Source organism: Lytechinus pictus, chromosome 12, assembly GCF_037042905.1.
Source record: "Lytechinus pictus isolate F3 Inbred chromosome 12, Lp3.0, whole genome shotgun sequence".
In the NCBI taxonomy this organism is placed as follows: Eukaryota; Metazoa; Echinodermata; class Echinoidea; order Temnopleuroida; family Toxopneustidae; genus Lytechinus; species Lytechinus pictus.
The window spans coordinates 618,700-645,878 of NC_087256.1; the positions used below are offsets into that span (position 1 = coordinate 618,700).

General features: G+C 35.1%; 2 protein-coding genes across 2 annotated transcripts in view; both read left to right on the plus strand.

The window, feature by feature from the left end:
* Window positions 1-2,040: 2,040 nt before the first annotated feature.
* LOC129273135 (EF-hand calcium-binding domain-containing protein 9-like) lies at window positions 2,041-4,932 on the plus strand. Its single transcript, XM_064107788.1, has 3 exons — window positions 2,041-2,185; window positions 2,530-2,706; window positions 3,420-4,932. The coding sequence occupies exons 1-3, from the start codon at window positions 2,066-2,068 to the stop codon at window positions 3,609-3,611; spliced, it is 489 nt and encodes a 162-aa protein (XP_063963858.1). The 5' UTR covers window positions 2,041-2,065; the 3' UTR covers window positions 3,612-4,932.
* A 1,679-nt stretch (window positions 4,933-6,611) lies between these two features.
* The window catches only part of LOC129273137 (metal transporter CNNM2-like), a 33,948-nt gene continuing 13,380 nt past the window's right edge, over window positions 6,612-27,179 (plus strand). The window contains exons 1-3 of the mRNA XM_064108057.1: window positions 6,612-8,751; window positions 13,123-13,266; window positions 19,971-20,105. Coding sequence (XP_063964127.1) covers window positions 7,407-8,751; window positions 13,123-13,266; window positions 19,971-20,105 — 1,624 coding nt within the window. The 5' untranslated portion in view covers window positions 6,612-7,406. The remainder of the gene's footprint in view (window positions 8,752-13,122; window positions 13,267-19,970; window positions 20,106-27,179) is intronic.

The window sequence follows — 27,179 nt, forward strand, 5'->3', positions numbered from 1 at the left end:
TATAAAAATATTTACATTTGAATAAGAATATATATATTATATATAAATATGATATGTTTGGACATAATAAGGTGATACTTTTATGATGTTTCTTCCAACATTGACATTACATTGTCGTTTCTCAGTCAGTACAATCCTGTTGAAATATGATATTTTGATTTTATATAAAAATAACAAATTAGCCTTAAATTCAAAGCTTTGTCAGAGTTTTCTGTTGTATATTGAAAGAGCCGTCTTCTTCTTCTCCCTCCTCCTTTTACTCCTTTTCCTCTTCCTCCTTAATCTTCTTCTTCTTTTCCTTCTTCTCCTCCTTCTTCTTTTTCTCCTCCTCCTGGATGGATGACATTCATTACTCCAGTGTTAGAGTCCTCCCAAAGTTCGTTATTCCAAAACAGGCGAATTGCATAGGCCCATACGCATGTTTGTTTTTTTTTTTTTGGGGGGGGGGTACAAGTCTAAAAGTGAATGTCTGAACATAATTTTATGTGGTATGTTGCAGGTTCATTAATTTAAAAGAAATTGGGATTTGTTAATCCAATCATTCGTAAGTAGATCTTAAAATGGAATGAGGTTCGTTAATCGGAAGATAAGATAGTCTAAAATGATGGTTCCTTAAAAAAATTAATGAACTATAAAAAAAAAAAAAAAGAGACCCATGGACAGGACTGACTTTTTGATTGCTTTTTGTCTCTTTTCCCCGGCCCCCTTTTTATTGTTAAACTACTTGAGAATCATAGGGCGACCGGGGCGCCTTCTCTCAGGTGCGCCGCCCCAACATCATGAACATGGGGCGCGCTAGATTACCGTGTTCACACTTGATCGGTTTTTGCATCGGCTTTTTCATAGCGTGTAAACGCGATTAACTTGCATCGGCTCGCGGTTCAGAACCGGCAATTTTGCACCACCAAAGTAGTAGGTTCAAAACCGCGAGCCGATGCAGAATCGGCTTTTTTACTATGTGTAAACAGAAAGCCGATTCTGCATTTCATTTACTCTACCATTGTGACGTAATTGTAAGCGCACGGATCTAGCGTTGTCTTTATTATGACGTATATTGTTGGTGTGCGTATCATTTTAGGTGTTTGCATCGGCGCGGCTCGCGGTTCTGAACCGCGAACTGTAACAGCGTGTGAACGCAATGCAAGATAAACCAAAAGCCGATTCTGCATCGGCTTTTGGTTCTGAACCAAAAGCCGATCAAGTGTAAACACGGTAAAAATCGCTTACCTTTTCAAAGCGTAATAATGCGCGATGTTAATTTGCGCTAATTAGGATGCGCGGGCTATGACAATCAAAACATCAAACTGTGACTTATTCACGATACTGAAAATTGTCTTTCGAGCTTTCTAAATTCATCCTGATCTTGTTTTCATGTGGCAATAATGAGGATTAAACCATGTATTTTGCAACATCTCCATCTGGACAGAACCTACAGCATGCTGACAGGGAAAAATGTCCGCACACTGATGGAATATTTCGATCTGATTGACGTTCATGAAGAAGGATCAATAAATGGTAGGAATGGGGGTCCTTCATCTGGACATCTTTACAGTCATGAACACTAACCATGACATGCAATATGAATTTAATTTGAATGATACGAAATTCTAATTTTGGTCAGAATAGGTCTGTCGGAAATAAGTATACCCAGTTGTTGTGTGTCCGGACGATCAATTTTAGAAAGTCATTTGGAAAAATTTACCAGCGAAGTTTCATCAATTTTTAGAACAAAATGTTAGGAAATATTATAGAGAACAAAATAGAAGATGATTAGGGGCCTACAACGATTGAAATCGTATTTTTAGTGTAATCCAAAGAAAAAAAAGAAGGCTTCAAAAATATAAAGTGTCCAGACACCCGACCCCCCATCCTCATAAATCAATTTTCAACCCTTTTCCTTTCCTTTAGGGTCCTAGGTCCTACTTTTTTTTCCTTGGTCGTGAAACTATTGGGGGATCTATGCCCCCCCCCCTCCATCTGTACCGGTACCCCGGTGCATATATTAATTGCTTTAATATTTCTTCTTGTGATTACAGATATCCAGTTTTGTTTGGTTCTTGGAGCCATGACAGATTTGAAAAGGAATCAGATCTACAGTGTCTTTGATATGCTTGATATTGATGGCTCTGGACAAATTGATTTTGACGAATTTTACCTTCTGACTTGCATTCTCATCTCCTTAAAGGTAATACCTGTGAAATGCGTTATTGCGCTTTGTAGCAGAGTAAACAAATTACAAAACGGGATAATTCATTACTTTGTCGAATAATTTTGAATTGTGAGAATTTATAAACATGAAAAATTGTAAGAATATTGAATTTTAAGGAATTTCATCAAACAAAACCACATGTTTAGCCTTTTTTGAGTAATCGAAACGTTCATGTACGGTGACTTATTTCAGTTTCTCAAATAAGACCACTTTCTAGTCAGATTTTTCTCTCGCTATTCTACCCAATAATATGTTGTATATTTTCACTCACAAATTATAAAGTTTTTTTCTTCTTTCAATGTTTGTCAATTTTTTAACAGGACAAAGATGAGAAACAGTTTATTTACCGTCATTCCCGAACCGTCTTCGAACTCCTGGACGAAGATGGATCACAAAGCATTTCAGCTCAAGAGTTCTCTGCCTTTGGGTTCCTCTTCAATTTCTATGGTGATGCCGTCAAACAGATCTTCACCGACTTTGACATATCTGGCGATCAGGTTCATATCATATTTTGAGGATTTCTAGCTTTAGTAAACAATTAAAACAAATCATTGCTTACCTGATAATGATTAGTTTTAGGTATTTCTGGAATGGGGGGGGGGTGGAGGGCTGGGCTATCAGAAGGCTTTTATGGTCTTCGTGTACTTTTTGAAGTATAGGTAATGTTTTTTGTCATGTGCAGTAGTAAACTCATGATGATTATTGTAGATGATATATGGCAATAATTACTGAATGATTAATCTCCGCTTAATTCTCCCACTTTCCTCCGTTTTCTTTTTCTTAGTAATTTTTTGTATCTGTTACTAATTATCACTTTTTTGTTTTGGATGTTGCCGTACTTTTCTCCTTCCTTCTCTACCCATTTTGCTCTTTTTTTTTAAACATCTTACACTGTATGCCCCCTTAGAGGCTTAGTGCCCCTCATAAAATTTTGAAATTAGGTAGGGGCCTATATATATGTGTCACATGAAATTATTTTGGCCGGTAATATTCCTATGAAATTCAAATTGGTAATATCAAAAGGCCGTTGCACTATGGAAACTTCGCCATCCAATGGTAACTACCATGGCAACAATGCCCAACGTCCAATCATAATTGACAGTTTCATGGAACTTTCAAAAGTTGCCATAACTCATTAAATGACGATATATTATGATTTCCTTTTTTTTTCCATTGACTGTATAGTTTTATTTGCTCATTTTTACACCAGGAACTCGACTACAAAGAGTTTAAGATGTTTGCTATGGCCTGCATTGATCGACAGAACGAGATTGATCGTCAAAAACGGGAAGAGCAGGAACGTCAAAAGAGGAGACGAGAAGCAAAGGCTTTAAAACGTCTGGCTCTAGGGGGCGGAACCTGGGCGTATATCCGAACATCTTGTACATGTAATATCTTGTGACTCGACCAAGTTCATGAGCAAGTTATTTAAAGATAGGAGACGCAAACATTGAATAGACCGAATGAGAGCTCCAACGTTATGACTGAGGGAAACCGAACATCGGAAGAAGATTCTATAATGAAGGGTCAAGTCCACCACATGAAAAAACAATGATTTTAAATAATATTAATAAGAAAAAATAAAGAAGCAAATGATTTTTTTTTCAAAATTGGATGCAAAATCAGAAAGATATGACATTTAAAAGTTTCGCTTGTTCTTCAAAAAACAGTTTTGTGCACAAATATGCAAATGAGAGAGTCGATGATGTCACTCACTTGTTCTTTTGTTTTTTATTGTTTTAATTACACGATATTTCAATTTTTACGGATTTGACAATAAGGACCATCTTGATTGAAACACAATCATATATTAAATAATAAAAAGAAAAGAAACAGTGAGTTAATGTCAATGACGATCTCACTTGCATATCACTGAGTTGTGCATAAATAACTTTTTTGTGAAAAGCAAGCGAAGCTTTACAATGTCATAATTTTTATATTTTGCATCCAATATTGATGAAATTTTCAGTGTTCAGCTTAATTTATTTGTTTTCTTTTCGATTAATAATTTTTGTTGGGGTGAACTTTTCCATTTGTATAATTTCCGTGCATAAATTATGATTAAGATTAATAACAACAAAATCGGGATAAACATATAATCTTCCACAAAATTTAATGACAAACATGACCATGAACTCTCGATCTTCTCCTGCCCCTTCTTGTATAACTAGTATTTTGAGTATCCCGTCCCTACTCTGGTATAGTTCATAATTTGCTCAGGTGGGCTGTAACCTGGAAAAACATTGTGGCTTAGGGGGAGGCGGTGCCCCGCTACCCCTTGGAATTTAGAATTCTGTACAGTGGTCTATAAAGGAAATGATTCTTTCGCCCAACCATGTGATAAAAAATCACAAGGAATGGCCTAGCATGCGGAGAAAGATTATGTTTTTTATAATGAATGTGAATGAAATGCGAGAATACCTTAAGTTCTACACATTCACTTAAATTTCGATTAAGATGGGGCACTGAAGTGACAATGGCAACATACTGAGTGAAGTTGAGATACATAATGATAGACAGAAAATGATGAAATTATATAGGAATGATTGTTTCATCGGACATTTTTTATGTGGGTGGGTGCAAAAATACAGTCTGTCATCTTTTATATCGAACGAGGCGGCGTCATGATTCTTTTCATATCCATTATAAGCCTTCAATAGATAACACAGTTTAAGATATTAATCATTGAACAAATACATTAAAACATTGCCTCGACTTCTTTAGGTGGTTGCAAATGGAGACTGTTTAGTCATTTATATTGAAAAAAGGAAAATAATCGGTCCTAATTATAAGGCCGAAGTGGAAAAGATAGTGATATTTAAACACATAAATGATTATGGGAATGGATATATGGATGGATGGATAGATGGATAGATGGATGAATATATGGATGGATATATATGGATGGATATATGGATGGATGGATGAATGAATATATGGATGGATGGATATATGGATGGATGGATGGATGAATGAATGGATGGATATATGGATGGATGGATAATGATGATGATGATATGATGATGATGATGATTATAATAATGATGATGGTGATGATGATGATGATCATGATGATGATGATCATGATCATGATCGTCATCATGATCATCATGATCATCATGATCATCATGATGATCATGATGATGGTGATGATCATGATGATGATGATCATGATGATAATGACGATGATAATAATGATGGTGGTAATGATGATGATCATCATCATCATGATCATGATGATCATGATAGTGATCATGGTGATGATGATGATGATGGTGGTGATGATGATCATCGATCATCATGATGATGATGATCATGATGGTGATGATGATGATGATCGTGATGGTGATGATGATGATGATGGTAATAATGGCGATGTAAATTCTGCTTCTGATGATGTTAGAAAAAGCAAAACGAGCATTTCAATTCAATTCAGGGTTTATCAAAAACATGAGTCGCAACCAAATGGCTGAATTGGTCATGTATACAAAGTAAAAACAATTAAAAGACTCATTACATTTTTCAAACATTAAAAAGCAGTAACCTTTGAGAAATATGTGTATAGGCAAGAATACTTAGGCAATGAAAATTTATATACATGTACATAAGATAATGAGGAGAAGGTAAATTAAGAATAATAAAAAAAAATAAGTAAGCTGTAAAAGATCAATAAAAATATATGGATATTAAATAAAAGAGTTGATTTCCTCATTCATGAAAAAACTTGATATTGCAAGTAGGATGGTATTGCTTTCAAATGAGCAATGGGTTTATTGATTGGGCATGTCTTTATTCAGGAGATCTATGAAATATGGTATGGGGCTATTGCGAAATATATTTGTCTTACATTTTTATTGCTGATATCTAGGAGTATGTCGGAGATTGATTGTTAAGTTTTTTGGAGGAGGTAACCAGGTACTGAATGTTGGATGTTTAGTTAAAGACATTGCGAAATCCAGGCTGAATTTTTCCCTTCTGTATTCCAGAGTAGGAATTTCATCGTCATTATCGAATATGATGGTGATGACGGTGATCATATTCTGTTAATGATGACTTTAATGATGATCTCGATAGTAATGATGACGAGAAACTTATTAATCTTAATGATTGAAATCAAGATTATCATGACGGGATGACGTTGCATCAACATTGGTGACAACATAAATCAAAGTAAAATACAAATGGATACGGGTCACTATTTTCTGCTTATTCCTAAGATTGAGCTTAAGAATCGAAAATTATAATCTACCTATATTTTATTATTTTAATGATGATGATGACGGCGACAATGATGATTATGTTTTTGATAATGATGACGATGATAATGCGGTGATGATGCTGGGGATGATATTCCAATAATGACGATAATGACGATGCCATCATACCGAATCTGATGATGATCGAAATGTAAAATATCCACACGCCCTCACCGGCCAATAACAGTAAACGTCAACAAACAGTGACACGATCAGTGGAAAAGTCTTGGTGAAAACACTAGTTTTTATGTCCAAGTTGATCCAGTTTTCAAACTATAGAGTTACAAGGAGTACTTCTAATAGGTTGAATATTATTATGATCCATTTCCTATTTATCAGAGAAACCGCAGCTTATAGGTGAAGGAGATTCGTTTCTTGTAAGGACGTTCACGTAATCCTGCGGTTTGGTAAGATCGCCTTCCCCGATAGGGCCCCGCCTTCCTTTTGCCGTCTTTACGTACGTGGAATGAACGTAAATGATGACTTGTTCGTGAGCTCACTGTCTGACACAGCACATCACTGCCACTGCCTGTGTGACACTCGTGGCATGAGATTGGAAGTAGATATGTGTGCGACTTGTGAGGATTGATTGGGAAAATTTGACATGGACATTGATTTTGATTGTAAGTTAGAGTGACACTGAATTTCGTCAATGACAATGCCAATTTCAGCTTCTCCATTATAAAATATATTGGCATTATTCGATTCAATTGTGATTTTGTGATCATCGTTGTCTTCGACTTGGCCGGACGTGGGTGTGGATGTGGGATCATTTATTTAGACATTCAGCAGCAAAATAGAGAATATCACATTCAAATCAAGGATACTTAAAAAATAGAAGAAGACTGCATACTAATTCGTCACAACAATTAACAGTTAGACCGATACGTATTACCGCTAATGATTTACTAAACAATATTGTTTAGAAAGGAATTAACAAAATGGCTTTTCATTTCAGGACGTTTCAATATTTTGCTATAGTGTTTATTATTATGATTAGCAATTCTGTAGTCCGTTGTCTTGGTGAAATTTCATCATTGAATGCGTTGGTTAGAGGGAGTGGTGTAATCGTAGGGGAGGGAGGAAGGATTGAAATTATACAGGGCACACCTGGATCTGTGATACTAGTTGGAAGCCATTTCGATGACCATACCATGGTATGGCTAACTAGAGAAGAAGCTGTCAGGGGAACGGTCTGTGATGAATCTTTCCAGCGTGAAGACACTGTTCCTGTTGATGAAGTGAGTGGTGGTAGTAATACTACTGGTGCTACAAGCTTGTTGCATACAGGAAGCATAGATATTACATTGGATGGAGTGGATACTGTTTACTACATATGCCTTCAGCAGTCTGATGGGAAATGGTTACATCAAGGTACGGATCAGTGGTTGACGATTGTAACAACAGCTGCCCCGAAGCGATTGCTACCACTATGGCTCCAGATTATTATCATTGTGATCCTGCTTACTTTATCTGGGTTGTTCAGTGGTCTCAACCTTGGTCTGATGGCACTTGATCCTGTGGAACTTCAGATTCTACAAAATGCTGGTTCAAGAAAAGAGAAGAAATATGCAAAGCTTATCACTCCAATCCGGAAGATGGGCAATTATCTCTTATGTTCATTGCTTCTTGGTAATGTCCTTGTCAACACCACTCTTACTGTTCTGCTTGATGATCTTTCATCAGGGATCTGGGCAGTCCTGGGTGCAACAGCAGGCATTGTTATATTTGGTGAGATTATTCCTCAAGCGATTTGTTCCCGTCATGGCTTAGCTGTTGGCGCAAACACAATCTACCTAACTCGCTTCTTCATGGTATTAACTTTCATCGTTTCATATCCGATCAGTAAAATCCTAGACCTGATCTTAGGAAAGGAGATTGGTGCTGTATATGATCGAGTTCGCTTATTAGAACTGCTACGAGTGACAGATGAATACAATGATCTTGCGAAAGAAGAAGTGAACATCATTTCCGGCGCTTTAGAGCTCAGAAAGAAATGTGTCAAGGATGTGATGACTCCACTTAATGACTGCTTTATGCTGGATGAAGAAGCCATATTAGACTTCAATACTGTGACAGCCATTATGCATAAAGGCTTCACTAGGATACCTGTCTATAGTGGAACAAGGGATAACATCATCGCCATTCTGTTTGTCAAAGACCTAGCCTTTGTAGATCCTGATGACTGCACACCTCTCAAAACTGTGATCAAGTTCTACCAGCATCCTATCAACTTTGTTTTTGAAGACACAACTCTGGATCTCATGCTCCAAGAATTCAAGAAAGGTTGGTATAGAATGATTGAGATTTTTTTAGGCAACTTACCCAAGTCTTTGCTATAAAATAAAGTTTTAGCAGGAATCTCGCTATGAAGTCTCCATGCGTCATTTCAGAGCTGAAATCCCACATCCCCCATTGTTTAAATGGGAAGATGAGACAATTGGTGATAAGAGGACGCATGTGGGATTCCTGTGTGAAGACGTGGCTCTAAGTTTTGGTAAGGTGCATTGAAAAGGGGACCATTGTCTCTAGGCATACAGTGTTTATCATTAATCATGCACTACAGTGTATGTTTAACTCTAGGATTATGCTTGACTTAATCTGTTGGAAACAGAAATGTCAAGTGTTTGTAAATCAAATGAGATACTGTACATTTTAACCTCATTTGCAGTTCACTTGCTCAAGATGTAGCTAAATTCCTTTTTGTTTGAAGACAGGGAATCCTCAGTAATCATTTCTATGTTAAGGGGAATAGTATAGAAACCAGAATGGTAAAAGTGTGAAAGAATTCGGAGTGTCCCGATATAAAAAAGATATACTTTACCTTTCATTTTTTAGAGCTACACTCCTTTTAAAAACTACAATTTATTTTTTTTTACAGCATTTTACTGAACCAGTTGTGATATTTTATTCCTACATGTACATGTATATATGACAAAGCAGACATTTTCTATTTTAAAGAAAGATATTACTGTTTTAATAATGGGATCACTAGAAAATCAAATTGGTAATTTGAAGAGTGCATGTACATGTAGGCCTACATGTAGACTGACAAAGACAGATGGTCAGACAACAGGTACAGGTCAGACCAGTAGTTGACCAGTTTTACCTTTTAATAGTCCAACCTCAAATTTAAATCAAATTAATACTACCCCATTCCAAATGAAATGCAATATGATGGTTTACTGGTCATGTCGGGTTAGCAAAGTTGGCCAAACTATAAGAAATTAACTGACTGGGCAGATATTTACTTGTCTGACCTGTGTCGATATTGAGCACTCGGTAAGGACTTCGTTGTACAGACAGTGGTTGTTGCATTGTAGTTTGGAATTAGTTGTATTGTAAATTACTAAATCCCAAAGCAAATTGTAAAGTGCTTACAGAACTATGAATGTAGTACTGATAATAACCATAGGTGGATCCATGGGGAGGGGCCCGGGCCCCCCCCCCCTATTGGCGGAGCAAAAAAAAAAGGGGGGAAAGAAAGAAAAAGAAGGGAAAAGAGAGGAGAAAAAAGAAGGGGAAACATAAGAGGAGGAAGGCGAGGGAATAAAATAAGATGAGGGGAAGACTTGGAAAATAATTTTTAAAATCTTTCATGCCACTGTACAGTATAAAATTTTCGCTCGCGCTTCGCGCTCGCATTGCCTTATAGGTGATTTAAATATCTTGCTCAATATGGAGCTTGAATATAAAATTTTGTAGTCAATATACAAAACATATTTCAGCTCGGATATTCGAACTTTCATTATTTTGTTTCATTTACAGATTGATTTTTAAAAAGTGATCTGTAATAATTTATGTTTTATCTTCTGAATATTAACATTTTCTGCTCGCGCTGTGCGCTCGCAAAATTTGATTTGTCAGGTACCTATTATTTTCCTGTATTCCTATTCCATAAAGTTTTCAAATATCCCTATTCAGGTCAAATTGTCAACGTAATAGCTAGCGCTGCACGCTCGTATTTTGATTGGTGATTTGATATGTATATCTCAATATTAATTCTGTAACAAACTACTAAAAATCCCCATTTCATGACAGTTTATTAAAAATTTCGGCTCGCGATTTGCGCTTGCATTGATTGTTGAAAATGTATTAACTCATGCATCTTATTTTATTATAATTACAAAAGTGCTTGAAATGTCCAGTTTTTCAGGCCATCATAAATTAACAGATTTCGCGCTCTCATTAGGCTTATTAAATCAATAAACAAGATATTAATTTAATGAAGAAAATTACCCCCTTTTTCTGATTGGAATATCTAAAAGTTTTATCTCCCACTTAGGAAGAGAAATAGGAAGATACTGTAGTAAACAAATATATCAGGCTTTGAGAAAGTATAGTGGAATTATTTATCCGAGGCTGGTCTGGCAATTACTATTTTTCCCGAGGAAATATAGCAGTTTTGCCAGTCCAACCGAGGATTAATAATTCCCACTATGCTTTCGAATGAAACGCCTGATATATTTGTTTTATATCCTACTTTTAATAATTTATAACCAAAATCTATGCGCTGAGCTTGCAAATTCCGGTTACTTGCGTTAAATTACCTACTTTTCTCCGAGCCACGCACCGCGCTCAGCGGAACGCAGATTAGTGCCTGCGCCGACGCATCGCTGGACTTGCCTGGGAGAGAGAGCGCGCTATACGCTAGCCAGTGCGCCCGAGAGTTTAGCTAGATATCCAGATTGGAATAACAAATATTTTAAGCTCTAGCTTCGCGCTCGCTTTATTGATTTTCATGATGAAAAAAAAGGTAAATAATGCCCAGATTCTAGGTCAAAATCTGAAACACGCGCACACATGTTTATTCAGATACGCAGCTTGTTCTCTATATATCCAGTTTCAGATCAGAATATCAAAATTTTTCTGCTCACCTTTTGCGCTCGCATTATTGATGTAGGAAGATACTAAGTTATACCCAATTTTTTTCATGATTTACAAAACATGAAGAGAGTGTCCTGTTTTTAGGTTTGAAATCTCATTTTTTCCGCTCGCGCTTCACGCTCGCATCAATTATTTGGTTAATATACTGTTCATTATTACAAAAAGTGCATAGAGCATTAATTTTTTAGGCAAAAAGAAATCTCAGCTCGCGCTTCGTGCTCGCATTATTTAATCATTGAAATATGTATCGTCTTAATGGCTAACTGCATCGACAAGGCCAGAACGCATTTTTAAAAATTTCTGCTCGCGCTTCGTGCTCGCAGTAATTATCTAGTTACATACGCATCTTCTTCAGGTTTACAAACATTGCCCAGAACGTTCAACAGAATTTTCAGGACAAAATATATGAAATTTCAAAATTTTTTAGCTCGCACTTAGCGCTCACACTATTTTAATAGGGCTTAAATTATTACACATTTTATGTTGTTATAAGAATAAAGCTACATGTAAGAAATTACTGTTTGGACATGGGCGTTTTGCCTCCCCCCCCAAAAAAAAAAAAAAAAAAAAAGAAGAAGAAAATATTTCACGATCACGAAAAAAAAAGAGAAAAGGAAACGGAAAAGGGTGAAATATAATATTATTTTCCAAATATTATGTTAAAATCTATCACGAACTTGGATTTTTGTAATAAAAATGTCAAAATTTTTGCTCGCTCGCTCGTAACTTATTAATTTTACGTGATATGCCATTTCGAGCCCCCTCAAATTTTTTGGCTCATTACGTCACTGGGACAACCCCTTCAAAGAAACAAAAAAAAATCGGGCCCCCCCTATTGGCGGAGGCTGGATCCGCCCCTGATAACAGTCATGATGTAATGCTTGATGAATTATAGAATATTATTGTACATGTATGATGAATTGTAATGTACAAAAGCAGGGAGGGTCCTGAGGGATAGGATTTATAATCTTATTTTAGAACTATGTACAATAACATACTTGTGTATGTCTTACTGTACATGTCCATTTTATAGGCTTTTGACTTTGTGACATCACTACGAAGTTTCCAGAGCTTTGATTTCTGAGCCAAGTTGTGACGCAAGAGAAGAATGCATAAAAGAAACCATAATGTTGTCTTCCTAATAAGATTAGAGTGGGAACAAAGAGATTTCAAAATGGCTGTCTGTGAAGAAAATGACATGTCACAGATGATGTGATCTTGTGTCAGTTGACTTCACTAGGAAGTTGACAAGTCAAGAAAAAAAGGAAACCTGTGTACATGTAGGCCAGGGAGACATGGAAACTGGTCTAATAATAGACAGACCTGTTTGATTTTTAAAACACTTGTTTTATTGCCATGGTTTCTGATTAATTTATTGTTGCAGGCTTGACTATATTTTTTATGAAATAACGTTTGAAATGTACATTAAATGAACCTCAATATTAATGTGAGGAAAATCAATGGTTCCAAGTTTAGATGGTGTGATTTTAATATCAAGGCTTTGATTGAATCTGACTTAAATATCTTGAAATTATTTTGAAAAAATATAGAGTTATGAAGATGTTGATTATTCATAAGTCAGATCTCAGAAAACATAGCTCTATGTACATGTACACAAAAGAGTACCGTAAGTGCATTTATTGAAATAAATTTGAATTTTTGACTTTTTTCAATGTTGAATATGTAGTCACAATGGATATTTGTTTGGTATTTCTCGTCTGTAGCTGTATATTTTTTCCTTGATCTTTGATGATTCTATCCTACCTGTAGGTCAAGCCCACATGGCGATTGTAAACCAGGTGAACAGTGAAGGAGAAGGAGACCCATTCTATGAAGTGTTGGGATTGGTTACTTTGGAAGATGTCATAGAAGAAATTATCCAATCAGAGATTGTGGATGAGACAGATATTTATTGTGAGTATTATGTTCAATTCATTTATTTGTCCGTCTTGTTGGCACATCTTAAATGTCCTGAAGGTACTTTATGTTTCACTGTCCAGGGGCCAGAGCACCTTTTCTTGAAACTTTTCACCTATGATGTCATTATTTACTGTTTTGTTTCCATGGTAATATAGCCTAGTGATTCCCAGCCTTTTAATGCCAATTGGTTTTAACTAAAACTGTCAGAGCTCATCAGCTTTTTACATACACGTAGGCCCTACATGTAGTGCTGGCAACTTTATGAAACAGCTACAATACATGTTGTAGTGTCCTACATGTATGAGCTACAAAATATGTGCATGAAATCAGTTCAATGTGTTTTCTCCTAATAAACTGGAAATTTCCTCTCTAAGTTTGTTTATAAGCTTTTCTGCAGTTTGCATTTTCATCAAATACATGTACATGTATGGTACATGTATACATGTATCATACAGGTTTTTATGCTAAGAATATTAATACTTTGTATGCAAAGCCGAAGAGAAAAAAATCCTCTCCTCATCATTCAGTTGATTGTCATTTTTATAGAAACCACTTTTCTGTTAATAAGGAATTGAATATCTAGGAACTTCATAAAAATGTTTAATACACTTGCAAATTACCATTTTTGCAGTTAGCTCACCTACATGTACATCATAACACGTGTACATCATTTTTCTTTTCATATCACTTTTGCAAATCTGCACATAAAAGGAATACAACATACGCCCAGGACACTTCCCTTTAACGAGAAAATGCAGGGTAATAAAATTCAATACAGAAATGATTAAGAGAGAGAAAACAAAAAAAATTGAAAAAAAATATTGCATGGCAAAAATTGGCAGAATGTAATGAATATCATTGCTCTTGAAATTGTGAAAATCAACCAATTACAAAAGACTATTCAACATAGCGAGATCCATCTCTACTTGTAGAGCTCTACATGTATACATGTAATATTTGTTATAAAAGCGAAAACCAAATAAAATGCAATAAACATGAAGAGCAACATGTACATTCCCCCCCTTCCCCCCTGCCAAGTTCCAACCCCTCTCAAATTGTTGGAGATGATACATGCAGGCACATGTGAAATTGAATTAGGCCTCAAAACATTGGCATCGTCCGGGGAAAAGTGACAATTAGTATTCACTGATTTACATTGATGAAATTAACTGCCTGTTCAGAATCCATACACATTTACGTCATAGAGGTCATAATTCATACATGTACGCACACTTTTTTAAAGGAAATTAAGGCCACAGATCTGTATGCATGTATGTGCAGATAAATGTCATACACATTAATGTGTCTACATGTCATGTACTAGTAGTACATACAGTTACAATCACATGTGATGCAGAGTCAGGCCTGCAATTTTTACCCATGGTTAGTACATGTCTGCATGTGTTTTCCAGCTAGTTTGGGCTATTTTCTACAATTTGGGGACTAAATTGGCCTCATATTTTTCTCGCTGACCATTATACAATGTAGTGCTCATTATTAAAGGGAAAATCACCCTGACAAAGTTGGTTTTAAGCAGAAGAATAAAAGAAAAATATATGTCAAGGATGATGGATAATGTATGAATTTTTGAAGTTTTTATTTTGTGTCGTCACACACAAGCAGATTTTCTATTGTGATATATATTTTTATACATGGAATTTCCAAATATATAATTAAAAAATAAAGTAGAGATTATTGTATTTTTGAGGTGAATAGATCAACAGGCACATCATTTCATACCGCCTTCTAATGAGGAAAATATTATCATGTCTTATTAGAAACATGCAATTTGGGGAATTTGATATTACATGTACATCAATGTGACGTCATGTTGAAAATTTTAAAAATTCATACTCATGTAACTCTCTTTATTAAATAGATGGATTTTCATCAAACTTTCACCAATATTTTTTTCTAGTTTTATTCAAACCAACTTGGTCAGGATAAACTTCCCCTTAAAGCTTTTCAGACTTTTATTTCTAATCCTAATACATGTATGACCATTTTATCCTGCATGATTTTAGAATCCTAAGTTACAACATCTACATACTAGTAGTGTAAAAGCTCTGAAGTTCTGACACAGGGTTCATTCAGATCAGGGAAATTCTGGAAAGTCAGGGAATTTATCCATTTCTTCCGGAAGTCAAGGGATTTTTTTTCTTCAAGATATTCTTTAAATTTAAAATAGTTTTTGAATCATCCACCCTTGGTCATTACCATCATTGGAAAGTCAAGGGATTTTTTTTTCAAGATATATTTTAAATTTAAACTAGCATTTGAATCATCCGCTCTTGGTCATTCAGTGCCTGTAGTTGCCATGGAAATCACACCACATACATGTAGTGAAATACATGTATACCAGCTGATGACCCAAAAAGAGATTACATTGCCTGTCAGAATCCTTATGACACCATTCTCACTACCGTCCTAAAAATAGTTTACTGGAAACTAGTTTAATGTGTAATGAGAACGGTTCACAAAACCACCTCACAATGTAGTTTCGAAGATCGCTTTGCCTCGTTGAACTGGTTTTAGCGTAAGTGAGGACACAACCGTTCTTCGGGAAGCGATTTTTGCACATTTCAAGCGCGCTACTCCACACACTGTACGGTATGTGGATTGTGGAATGCTTACGCTGCGGTTTCAAATTTTGTGCGAAACATGTCCCCCGCTGAGAGTGTTCACATAGTAACAAGACCGATTTATGTGAAGTAGTTTTGAAAACTACTTTCGGGTGATCAAATCGGAACACTAGCAAAATGATATTCCAAACTAGTTTCCTGAATCGATTTCCAGTATTACATGTACTGTAACTAGTTTTCATCACAAAAAGAAAATGATAGGAGGCCTTTATACTACATGTATCTGTTTGCCTAGTCTAATTCCAGGCAGCCTAATACTTTTATACTTTAACCCAACTCCTGATATGAACATGTACATGTAGTGGAGGGATGGAACAGATAAATTTAGATCCAAGGTTTTTATTCTCTTCAAACAATGGATTTGACTTTTTTATAGAAGAATAGTATTTTCTTGCCAAGTGTATATTGAAATTGAAGGAGACACCGATAGAAAAAAAAACTGAAGGAAACATGAGTTGATATTTTCTTGACCTGTAATTATGACAGTATTGAAATTGTTTTCTTTAATACATGTACACCATGGACCCCACTATAAAATGCAATGTTTTTAAAATGCAATGTGGATTTTTCTTGTCAATATAAACTACATTTACAGTGCATGTATCCTTATTTGACACCCTTTCTCACTAATGAGGTCAATAAATATTTCATTTCCTTCAATCCTTTTTCCTACATAGGACAGTGAATCACTTCCATACTTGTTTTGTTTCATTAAGATGGCTGCAATCTCTGGATTACCTTCAAGAGGTTCGGAAGGGGGGGTTTTCATGGAAAAGTTTCTTCAGTGATTTTCTCTTGGCCAATTAGATACAAGGATTTATTGCTGGTAAAAATCACAGCCAGAGCTTTCATGAAATGCTCCCCTGTTTGATCTTGAATCTTTTTATGGAATACATGTAGCAATATGACGTTGATCTTTTTGGCCTTTAAAACATGGAGCAAGATACATGTATATTGTAAAATTCCATGTTCACACTGCACTCAATGATATTAAAAAAATTGGTAAATATTCAGTGGAAAATTAACAATACTTGTTACTTGCCTGATCTGTAAAATACAAGCCACTTTAAAGGTATTCTTCCCACTAGAAAGCCAACAGAAAAGAAATATTATTGAATTAATATCGTTATTGAATCAGATATTTGAAAGTTTTTTAAATATCACAAACCTGTGGAACACCAAGTGCAAACTATGAGAGTTCATTTTGTCACATTTTTATTTTTGTTGGTCTACTTGAGTTTAAAGTTGAATCATTCAAACCATGCTTACATTATACAACAGGCGTATATATTAGGAAAAAGAAACATTATTTTGCCCAAAATAGTAGGGGAAGGCGGGGTAAGTTGTGACACTTTTTACATTTTGCATGTTAGAATTGATATGACTAGTAATATTGTAGAGATAAGTACCTTGCCTTTAAATTTTATTCTTGGGAAATATTTTTCACCTATATAAAACTTTCTATCCCCTCACTGAAAATCGTTGTGACCTTTGAAAAAACTGATGTCAAATGGCTCAACTTGCCCCATCTGTGGGGTAAGTTGTGCCACCGTCTGGGGTAAATTGAGCCACAAAAACTATGTGCAAAATGTATGCGGGAGAACCAGGATGTCAATTTTTCATTTAAAGTATATTCACTTGCTAATTCTCTATAAATACCAACATCTTCTAAAAGTAAAAGAACTGTCATGTGAATTTGCTCCTTTCTGCCTGCATATCAATGGCTTTTTATGTTTTTTAATTTTTTTATTATATATTAATATAAGAGTTACCATGGCTCAACTTGCCCCATGTTGGTTGGCTTAAATTAGCCCCGTCCGAACTTTTTGTGATATTTTCACATCCACACATTTCTTATGCATCCATCATGTAAAAGACTATGACAAGAGCGAGAATCCATACCTGGACTAACAATATTGTTCTTATTTCTAAAATATATTTAAAGACGTTTGTGGGTAAAAAGCACTTATCTATTTCACACCCTTTTTTACTTTTTTGGCTGAAATTTGTATTTTTCCCTCTAAAAAAACTACATTTTGTTTCAAAGTTGAAAACAATGTGGTGGGGTTGAGGGTTATGCAATGGGTCATCAATAAATGACACCACCACAATGTCTGACTCATTCATTATTAGCCTGGGGGTGGTGGCTCAACTTGCCCCTATGCTCAACTTACCCCGCCTTCCCCTACTCTTTAAAGGACAAGTCTACCCCATTAAAGAGTGGACTTGAATAAAAAGAGAAAAATCCAACAAGCACAACACTGAATATTTCATCAAAATCAGATATAAAATAAGAAAGTTATGATATTTTAGAGCTTTGATTAATTTCACAAAATAGTTATATGCACATCCCGGTCGGTATGCAAATGAGGGAACTGATGACATCACTCGCTCACTATTTCTTTTGTATTTTATTATATGAAATATTATAATTTTCTCTTCATTGTCCTGTGAAACAAAGTTTTATTTCGCCCTGGACATGTGGAATTGCCATTGTTTAACATTTTATGGTTCAGTCAAGATGATCTTTATTGTCAAATCTGTAAAAATTGACAATATTGTAGATAATTGAAACAATTAAAAAAAACAAAAAAAATAGTGAGTGAAGGACATCATCAATTCTCTTATTTGCATGTGACTAAATTGTGCATATACATGTAACTATTTAGTGAAAAATAAGCAAAACTTTAAAATGTCTTCACTTTCTTATTTCACATCTGATTTTGATGAAATTTTCAGCATTATGCTTTTCTGATTTTTCTCTATTGATTCAAATCAACATTTTTCTGTGGTGGACTTGACCTTTAACTTTTATGTAGGCCTACATGTACAAGAGGGGAACAAGAATAAATTTGTCATGAAGATAAAACAGGAATTCAGTATAACAAATGTATTTAGGGCAGGAGATTTTACCCCTGTAGTGTTTTTAAGATATATGTTAGATTTTAAAAGCTAAAACCATTTTCACTTTTCCCTGCTATATGAATGTGTAGTGATAGGGATATTGGAGAAATAAAGAGGTGATTGGGTTGGATTAGAGACAATGTCAAGTTCAGGATTTGTGGTAGGATTGGTGAGGGGTGTGGTTCAAGGTTACATTTTATGAAGAGATTTCCTAATATGAAACTTGCCTTTGAAGAACTTTAGATTTTTATTTTAGCTCATATTTGATAGTTATGTTTTATGTTTTCTCTCCCTTTTTTTGATTTTGCTTTCAAAATTTTAAGCAAATATTTTTCTAATCGTAAGTTCACCTTCAATAGCAAGTACCCACATGTGTTGTCATACATGTATTTGACTGAAAGTAGATGTTGTAGGCGTACATTGGGCTTGCAATCCCAATCACCTCTAGCTTCGGCTTTGTGAATAGTAGAGTTAGTATCAGATTTGGAATTTGTGTTGGACTTCCCTCCGCAGATTTTATCATATTTTTACCAAAGGTGTTATTTTTCCTGTTTAAATGACTTTTTCTCCCCCCCCCCCTCCCTCTTTAATAGATTCATGTCAATAATCCAATAGTTTTGGTTAAAATGTACAAAACATGAATATATATAGTCACTGTATCAGCTCCAGGCACAAAAAAATCAATTGAAAGTGGTACCAGGCATGTATTTGATTTTAAAAAGAGGTAAAGTGAAAATCTAGAAAAACTATTAGATACATGTATTCACTCATTACCATTTAATTGGACAAAAAATTCAATTCAATTCAATTCAATTTTATCTCTGTACCATAAACCAAACTGAAAGATGTTCTTTCAGAGAGGTATTACATGTATATGTGTCTAGAAAATACTTCATCAACATTTGTCATCTAACAAGTTATCAGATCTGACAACTTTCCTGGGCTTTAATTGGCTGAGAATCACAGCTGTATGCCTCTACTAATATGGTACCTAATTGTCAGATAAAATAGAATATTTCAGACAGAATTCTCTACTATTTGATGCCAATTTACAATGTTTGTCGTAAATACACACCCTTCGCTTTATTACAATGATTCTTTTAGATATAATATGAATATTTTTCTTTTTGTGTCTTTTTTCTGAATGTGCAGTGGATAACAAGACAAAGCAGATAGTTGGTCATACTAACAAACGTGACTACTCCATCTTTGCTCAACAAGGGGAGGATGCTCGGCCTAAGATAACTCCTCAGCTATCTCTTGCTACATTCCAGTTCCTCTCTACATGTAAGTTCTCATCAGACCTATCATTTCCCAGGTTGCTTTTCAAGGGAGACACACATAGTCGCATCAGAGTCTCATAAACACAATAAAAACATGTGTTTCTTGATTTGTCTTAAAGACAAAAATACATGTAGGCATACAGTGTAGGATGGTAATGTACCCCTGTGCTACAGGTATTGCAAAAAGACTTGCAATTGATGCCTTGTTATCGGTTGCAAATTTTAATTGTAGGGGAGACCGGGGTTAGTTGGAACACGGGGTAAGTTGAAACATTGTAATTTTCTTTAATGTCTTTAAATAAATTTCTGCAATACTGCCCTCAATTTATTGTCATTATCAACAGCCATCCACCATATTACAGACAACACATTAGTCCACCTCCTGGACTGTTGTTATTTTGTACGATACGACTACCAAACACATAACACACTACATCCCCATAACACGCATACACACACCCCTGAATAGTCACACGAAACAACATTCGGGGAAAGTGAATCAGTGGGTTAGGTGAATCACTGGGGGTAAGTGAATCAGTGGAGGGCGTGTGTGTGTTGGTTATGTGTGCGCGTGGGGGTATCGGTACGGTCCGATAGGGTTTGCCCCTTAGGATTGCCCAATCAATAAAAACCGTCCAGGACGTGGACTAACAACACATGTGCAACAAGCCTGGTGAAGTTAGAAAGGAATTTTTGTTTTTTGACCTTTTGAGTAATTTTTTTCTCTTTCAGAAATGTTTTATTATTTCAGAGAAGTTTATAGATCAAGTTGGCCAGTTTGGGGGTATGATAGACACTTGTACCAAGCTACAAAACGAGGTTATTAATATGCCATGGTGAAGTCCCTTTTTTGTGCTGTAAGCTTATAAACGTCAAATGGGCCTCCGGGGTTAGCTGGTACAAAATTGAAGGGGCTAGTTGGAACATGTTCCAACTTACCCCAAACATAATTATGAATAAAAATATATAAAGTATTTCACACTCTTCTGAACATGTATTGTATACCATGCTTGTTTTGTTTATCAGTTAGGTCTGAGTGTGCATTTAAGGCCTATTGTAGGCCCCTAATGCAATATTAACCCATTTCAAACTGGGGGGTCAATTTGAGCCCCCCCCCCCCCCTCGAGAAATTTGGTCACTTCGCCGTCGCGCGAAATTTTTTGACTACACTGCTCGCTGAATTTTTACTTTCAAGTCTTGCGCATCATTTGAGACCAAATTTGCGATGCCTGTGTGCGCAGTTTCGATATTACGCGACATTTTGTATGTGCATGTAGGACCCAAAATAGCTCAAAAACGTGATTCCATGTACAAGGTCAATGCAAATTGTGTTTTTCAACCAAAAGTCATAAATGTATGATTATTTTTTACTTTTGTTGGTTCAAATAGATTTATTTTATGCTATTTATGATCGCAAAAGAGTCCCGACAAAGTTCATCAGAAAAAACAAAGGTTTGAAAAAACAAAGAAATACAAATAAAAAAATACATTTTTTTTATAAGAAATTATATTTTTTGCAATTTTTTGTGGATATTTCATATAAATGTGAAAATTGATACTCTCACCAAACATTAGCATACTAATAGCTTAATAAATAGAGTTAAAGGCAAAAACATATAAAAAAAAAAAATTTAGGGAAAATTTCATATGCTTATTTGCATAATTAATTAATGAACAAAATATAAACAATGAAATTGCTGATAGTACACTTAATTGCATATAAAATCAAACGCACCCAAATATGCGGAATTCTATTACACAGTCTGCTTGCATGAGTGGCTGTATAATAGAAAACATGAAGTTCAATAAATCCACACTTAAAAATATTTTGAACTTGAAAAAATAAAGCAAATAGGCTAAAACCATGTAATGTTACAGTTTTAAGTAGTTTTAGTATAATTCGTAATTGACCATGCAGTGTTCCAACTTACCCCGTATTGGGGTAAGTTGGAACGTTTGCGATGGTCTTAATCAAGGTGGATTTTTTCAGTTGCCATAATAGAGTTAAAAATTTTATGGGGTACATTTGAAGCCCTTAGATATATGCTTCAAGCTGATATATTGATTGTTTCTCGAATAAAATCTATTTGGATTTTACAGCCATTTTTGTCAAAAATGTTCCAACTAACCCCAGTCTCCCCTAAAGCAGGGTGCTACATAACTTTTTTGAAGCACTTGCCCAGTCGGGCAAGTAAATTTTCAAATAGTTTGAAAATACTTGCCCGAATATAGATTTCACTTGCCCGAAAAAAATCCTTCAAAACAAAGTTTTATTGCTTCAAAACAAGTTATAGCCTTATAGTTTTACATACCATACCATTGACGGCTTTAAAAAAATACATTTTTCAACATGACTACTGATGTACCTTGCAGTTGTATTTCTTTTTTTTTAATGATTTTTATCTTGAATATCATGACAAAATAAATGGTAACTATGCTCTTTGATTAATTTCCTAATCTCAAATATTTTCCATATATTTTGGAGGGGACTAGGACACACAATAAAAAAAGGGAAAATCACTGAAAATAACCAGAGAAAAAAAATGAAGAGAGGGGGAGAGAATGAAAGAAAAAAAAGTAAGAAGACAGAAAGGACGAAGAAATAAAGGAAGGAAGAAAGAAAAAATAGGAAAAAAAAGAAATAAAGAGAGAGAGAGAATGGCTGCGGGGAAGAGAAAGATGGAAAGAAAGAAAGGAAGAAAGAAGGGAAAGGAGGATGGAAAGATAAAAGAAAAAAAGAAAAAAATAGGGAAAAAAATGAGAGGAAAGAAAGAAGGAAGATAGGAAGAAAGAGAAAGTATAAGGATAGATGGAAGGAAGGAAAAAAAAGAAAAAAAGAAAAGAAAGATACAACGAAAGACAGAAAGAAATGAAGGAAGGCAGAAAGAAAAAATAAGGAAGAAAAGGAAGGATGGATGGAAAAAAAAGAAAAATCAAAAGAACAAAAGACAAAAAAAAGGAAAAATGGAAAAAGGAAAGAACGAAAGACAGAAATAAAGAAAAACAGAAGGAAAGGAAGGAAAAAGAAAGAATGATAGACAAAAAGAAAGGAAGGAATGAAGGAAAGAAATAAAGAAAGAAAAGAAAGAATGAAAGGGATGAAGAAAGTAAGGAAGAAAAAGACAGGAAGAAAAGGTAAATAATGGATGGATGGACGGAAGGAAGGAAGACAGTAAGAAAGAATGAAAGGAAGGGGAAAAAGAAGGAAGGATTAAAGAAAGAGGTAAACAAAGGTTGGATGGAAGGAAAAAAGAAAAAAAGAAAGAAAAAAAAGAATGACAGCTATAGTAACAGAAAAAATGAACAAAAGAAGGAAGGAAATTTAAAGAAATAAAGAGAGATTCAAAAGAAGGAAAGATAGGCAGAAAGAAAGAAAATAGAGAGGAAGAAAGCTCAAACTATCCAGTCATAAATAAAGAAGAAAATTTATCAATTTCCTTGGCTAAAAAAAATAGTTACGAAAGAAACCACGTTTATCAACATACACACAAATGCATATGTGGGACTGTCAAACAATGTATTTCAGTGTGTGCGATACAGACGATCATTCGAAACCCGATCTTTTTTAAACATAACAGAAGTAAAAATTTCTCCTTTTACTGCTTACAAATGACAGAGCTACCCCAATTTTTCGGAAATATGAACATTACAAGAATTTTCATTGGTGAGAAATGTGAATTTTGACAGTTCTGTGGGAGATTCTTCCATAGCAAACTTCGTTCGTGCAACACTGTACACCGTAGAAACTTTACTAAATGCATCGGCTGCGTGGACTAGGCGCTAGGTATGCTAGACTGCCATTGATTCTGTGTGTGTGTGTACGTCTCTGAGCTGTGTGTTTATTGCAGAAAATGGCGCAAATTTTGCAATTCGAATTATAAACTTTTTTGAAAAAAGAAATTAATGATATTGCTTTTTTTTGTCTCTTTTTCTTTTCTATATTTTGATGGTGAAAAATGGGGAATCTCTCTTAAATATAATTTCCATAGGAGAATTTTGCTTGCCCGATTCGGGCAAGCAGTTTTTGTCTTTGCTTCGAAACACTTGCCCGACTCTAACTTTTACTTGCCCCGGGCAATCGGGCAAGCGCTTATGTCGCACCCTGCCTAAAGTTTCAATTGATAAATGGATTTCATGTAAAAGTACCGCAATTTTGTTTATATTGCAATTTTAAAAGTATATCAAGAAAAGTAATTAATTACAAATTCACAGTTAATTGCAGGACTTTTAATCAATTGAAGAAAAAAAAATCAATTGCAAATTAGGAGTTGATTGTACATATGCCTTCTACTTGCAGCTTCAAACATATTGCAAATGGAATGATAGATGTTTAGAGCTCCTTGGAGTAGCATAGACATCAGTTTGCATGAAGAGAGGGGGGGGATAACTGTTATAGTACATGAGATCAGTAATGAACACATGAAAACCGCATGACCAGGGACAGCTTCTTAAAGAGAAGAAGGATGTTCAAATTAATATTCATTATAAACAACACACCGAACAGCAGAGAATCTCTCTGTATAAAACCTGTTGGTCTCTCTCAAGGATGATGGAATTAAAAATAATGATGTGTCACTACGTAGGATGAATTAGTCATTGTTATTCAGGAGATATTAAAGTGTAACTCAATAGAATTCTGGCTGAATAACAATGGAGGCTGAGTGATTATACATGGGAGAGAGTGCTTCGGGAATATTGTTAAACATGAAAATAAAAGCAAGCTCTCATTATTTTTTCCCCAGGGAAGTCTCTTCATGCAAATAGCTGGGGATTGTGAGTTTGCATATATATCCAGGGAGATAGATACAGTACATACAGCAAATATATTACGACCTTATTACGTACACATAGGCATATATATACATGTGTATATGTATTATTTGATTTTGAGTCGGTTTATAGTTTTGCTTTGCAATATTGTAGTATGTTTGTTCAGTCTTTTTTATGAAAGATCAATATATTGAAGGTCGATATTGTTACATTATGATAAACAACATACATTTTACAATCATATGTATTTCAAAATTTATTAGTGTTGTATACAATTTCACATTTTAGAGTTTAGTCAGGGGTCAGATCAGTGACTTATGATAAAAGGGGAGGGGGCATGTGCCCAGGATGCACCAAAATGGTGAAAGTGAAGAACAAATTTTTTACTAGTACTGAGAATCTGTCAAATAAACAAAGATGTTTAATACAGGAATTAAAAGCTGGAAGTATAATTTCAATGCACTTAGCATGCACTTGGCATACATGTACATGTACAGACAGTAGATTGTGTGTACACATACACGTATATCAATAAAATGAAAAGAAAAGCACAAGGGGAATTTGATAAAGCTACTTTTAACTCTTTTGATTTATTTGATAATTCGTAATATTTTGTGAGATTCAAGATTCACGGTGACTTTATTGGTCCATGTTTAATGCAGGAATTACATAGAACATCACAAATTATGCTTCCAATGGCTTTGAAATAATACAAATAAGAAAAAACTAAACAAAAGAAAATCAGTGAACACAAGAACAATACCTAACATTCAAATACTGGTTTACATGTAGGAATGGAAGTTAGCACATTGATCAGTCAATGACGATTTACTTGGTTTTTTTTAGTTTTCTTTACATATTATGTGGTGTTGTGAAAAAAGGGGATGATATAATTTGACATTTGACAATGTGATGTAGCTCTGCAAAACATACATACTATACAAGTATGCCATGCACTGTACATGATGGTGTTATACCTATAATACACATATGTTTGACATGAGTATGTCATTATTCCAGAAATAATGAACAGCCAAACAATCAAACAATGGTCTCTGACACAGAACATGTGCAGCACATGTACTGTATTCACGTTACTATTCCTCATTACATGTGTACATGTATGTGCATGGCTTGTAATTTGGAAGTAGGATGATACGTACACAGTCAGTGTATCAAATATTAACCATACATTCAGGAATGCGGACCGTATTAAGCCATGAAACGTGAGCATTTTCAGTGAAATTCAATGATGATGATGATCATCATCATTATCATCATCGTGATCATCATCCGACATCATACTACATATGATCTTAGCCAAAAGGCAGAGAAGCAATCATCATCATCATCATGACTGTTGTGGTTGTCTTCACCCATCAAATTTTAAACATATAGTTCAAAGGCAGATTCATCAATAATTGTCATTGGAAAAGTTGAAAGATCTTTTCTTCATTTTCATTGGTTTAGAAGCATACAATGTAGATGTCTGAGAGACTATTAACTGTAGTATTAACCCGGGGGGGCCACTTCCATTGACGAGTGGATACCATGCGCGACCAAGGAGTCTCAAAAAGCACCCTAAACACGTATTTTCCATATTCTGAAAATGCACCCCATAACAAGTATTGGCGTCTGAAACCCTACCCTTAACAAGTATTGGAAACAAAACGACACTCTTGGCAAGTATTCCCTGAAATGAACCCCTAAACAAGTACAGCGATATTTTATTGTTAAAACGGTCCGTCGGTCGTCGGTTTTATCTTTACAATTTACACACCATGGCATTTGGTTTAGTACGGCCCCAGCTTCCACACCTCGCGCAAATCGGACTCTAAACACGTAGTGTTGGGGCAAAAAGGACGTCCTTTATAAAACATTTTAATTTTGTTTTATCATCCCCGCAAAGTTGACCCTAAACACGTAGCTTTCCTAGCGAAATAGATACCCTTTTTTCATTATTTTTGTGTTTTTGACACCCTTATCACGTTACGTACGTAACGTGCCCTATTTTGAAAAAGACATCCTTTTTACGTGTTTTTTTGGTCGCGCATGGTATCCACTCGTCAATGTAAGTGGCCCCCCCGGGAGTATTAAAGTAACTGTCAGGGGTAAACTATCTGACTAATCCATTCATGAGAAGCTCCTCTGAATATTTACTATTTTCACCATCAGCACTTTGATCAGGAACTTTGATTGAAGTCCATTCATTTTTTAATATTTTTCATTATTTGCGTGACTTACATGTAATAGATTGTGGTGCACCTGTTCATAAAGTGTGAGAATGATTAAATCAAGCACTAAGTGA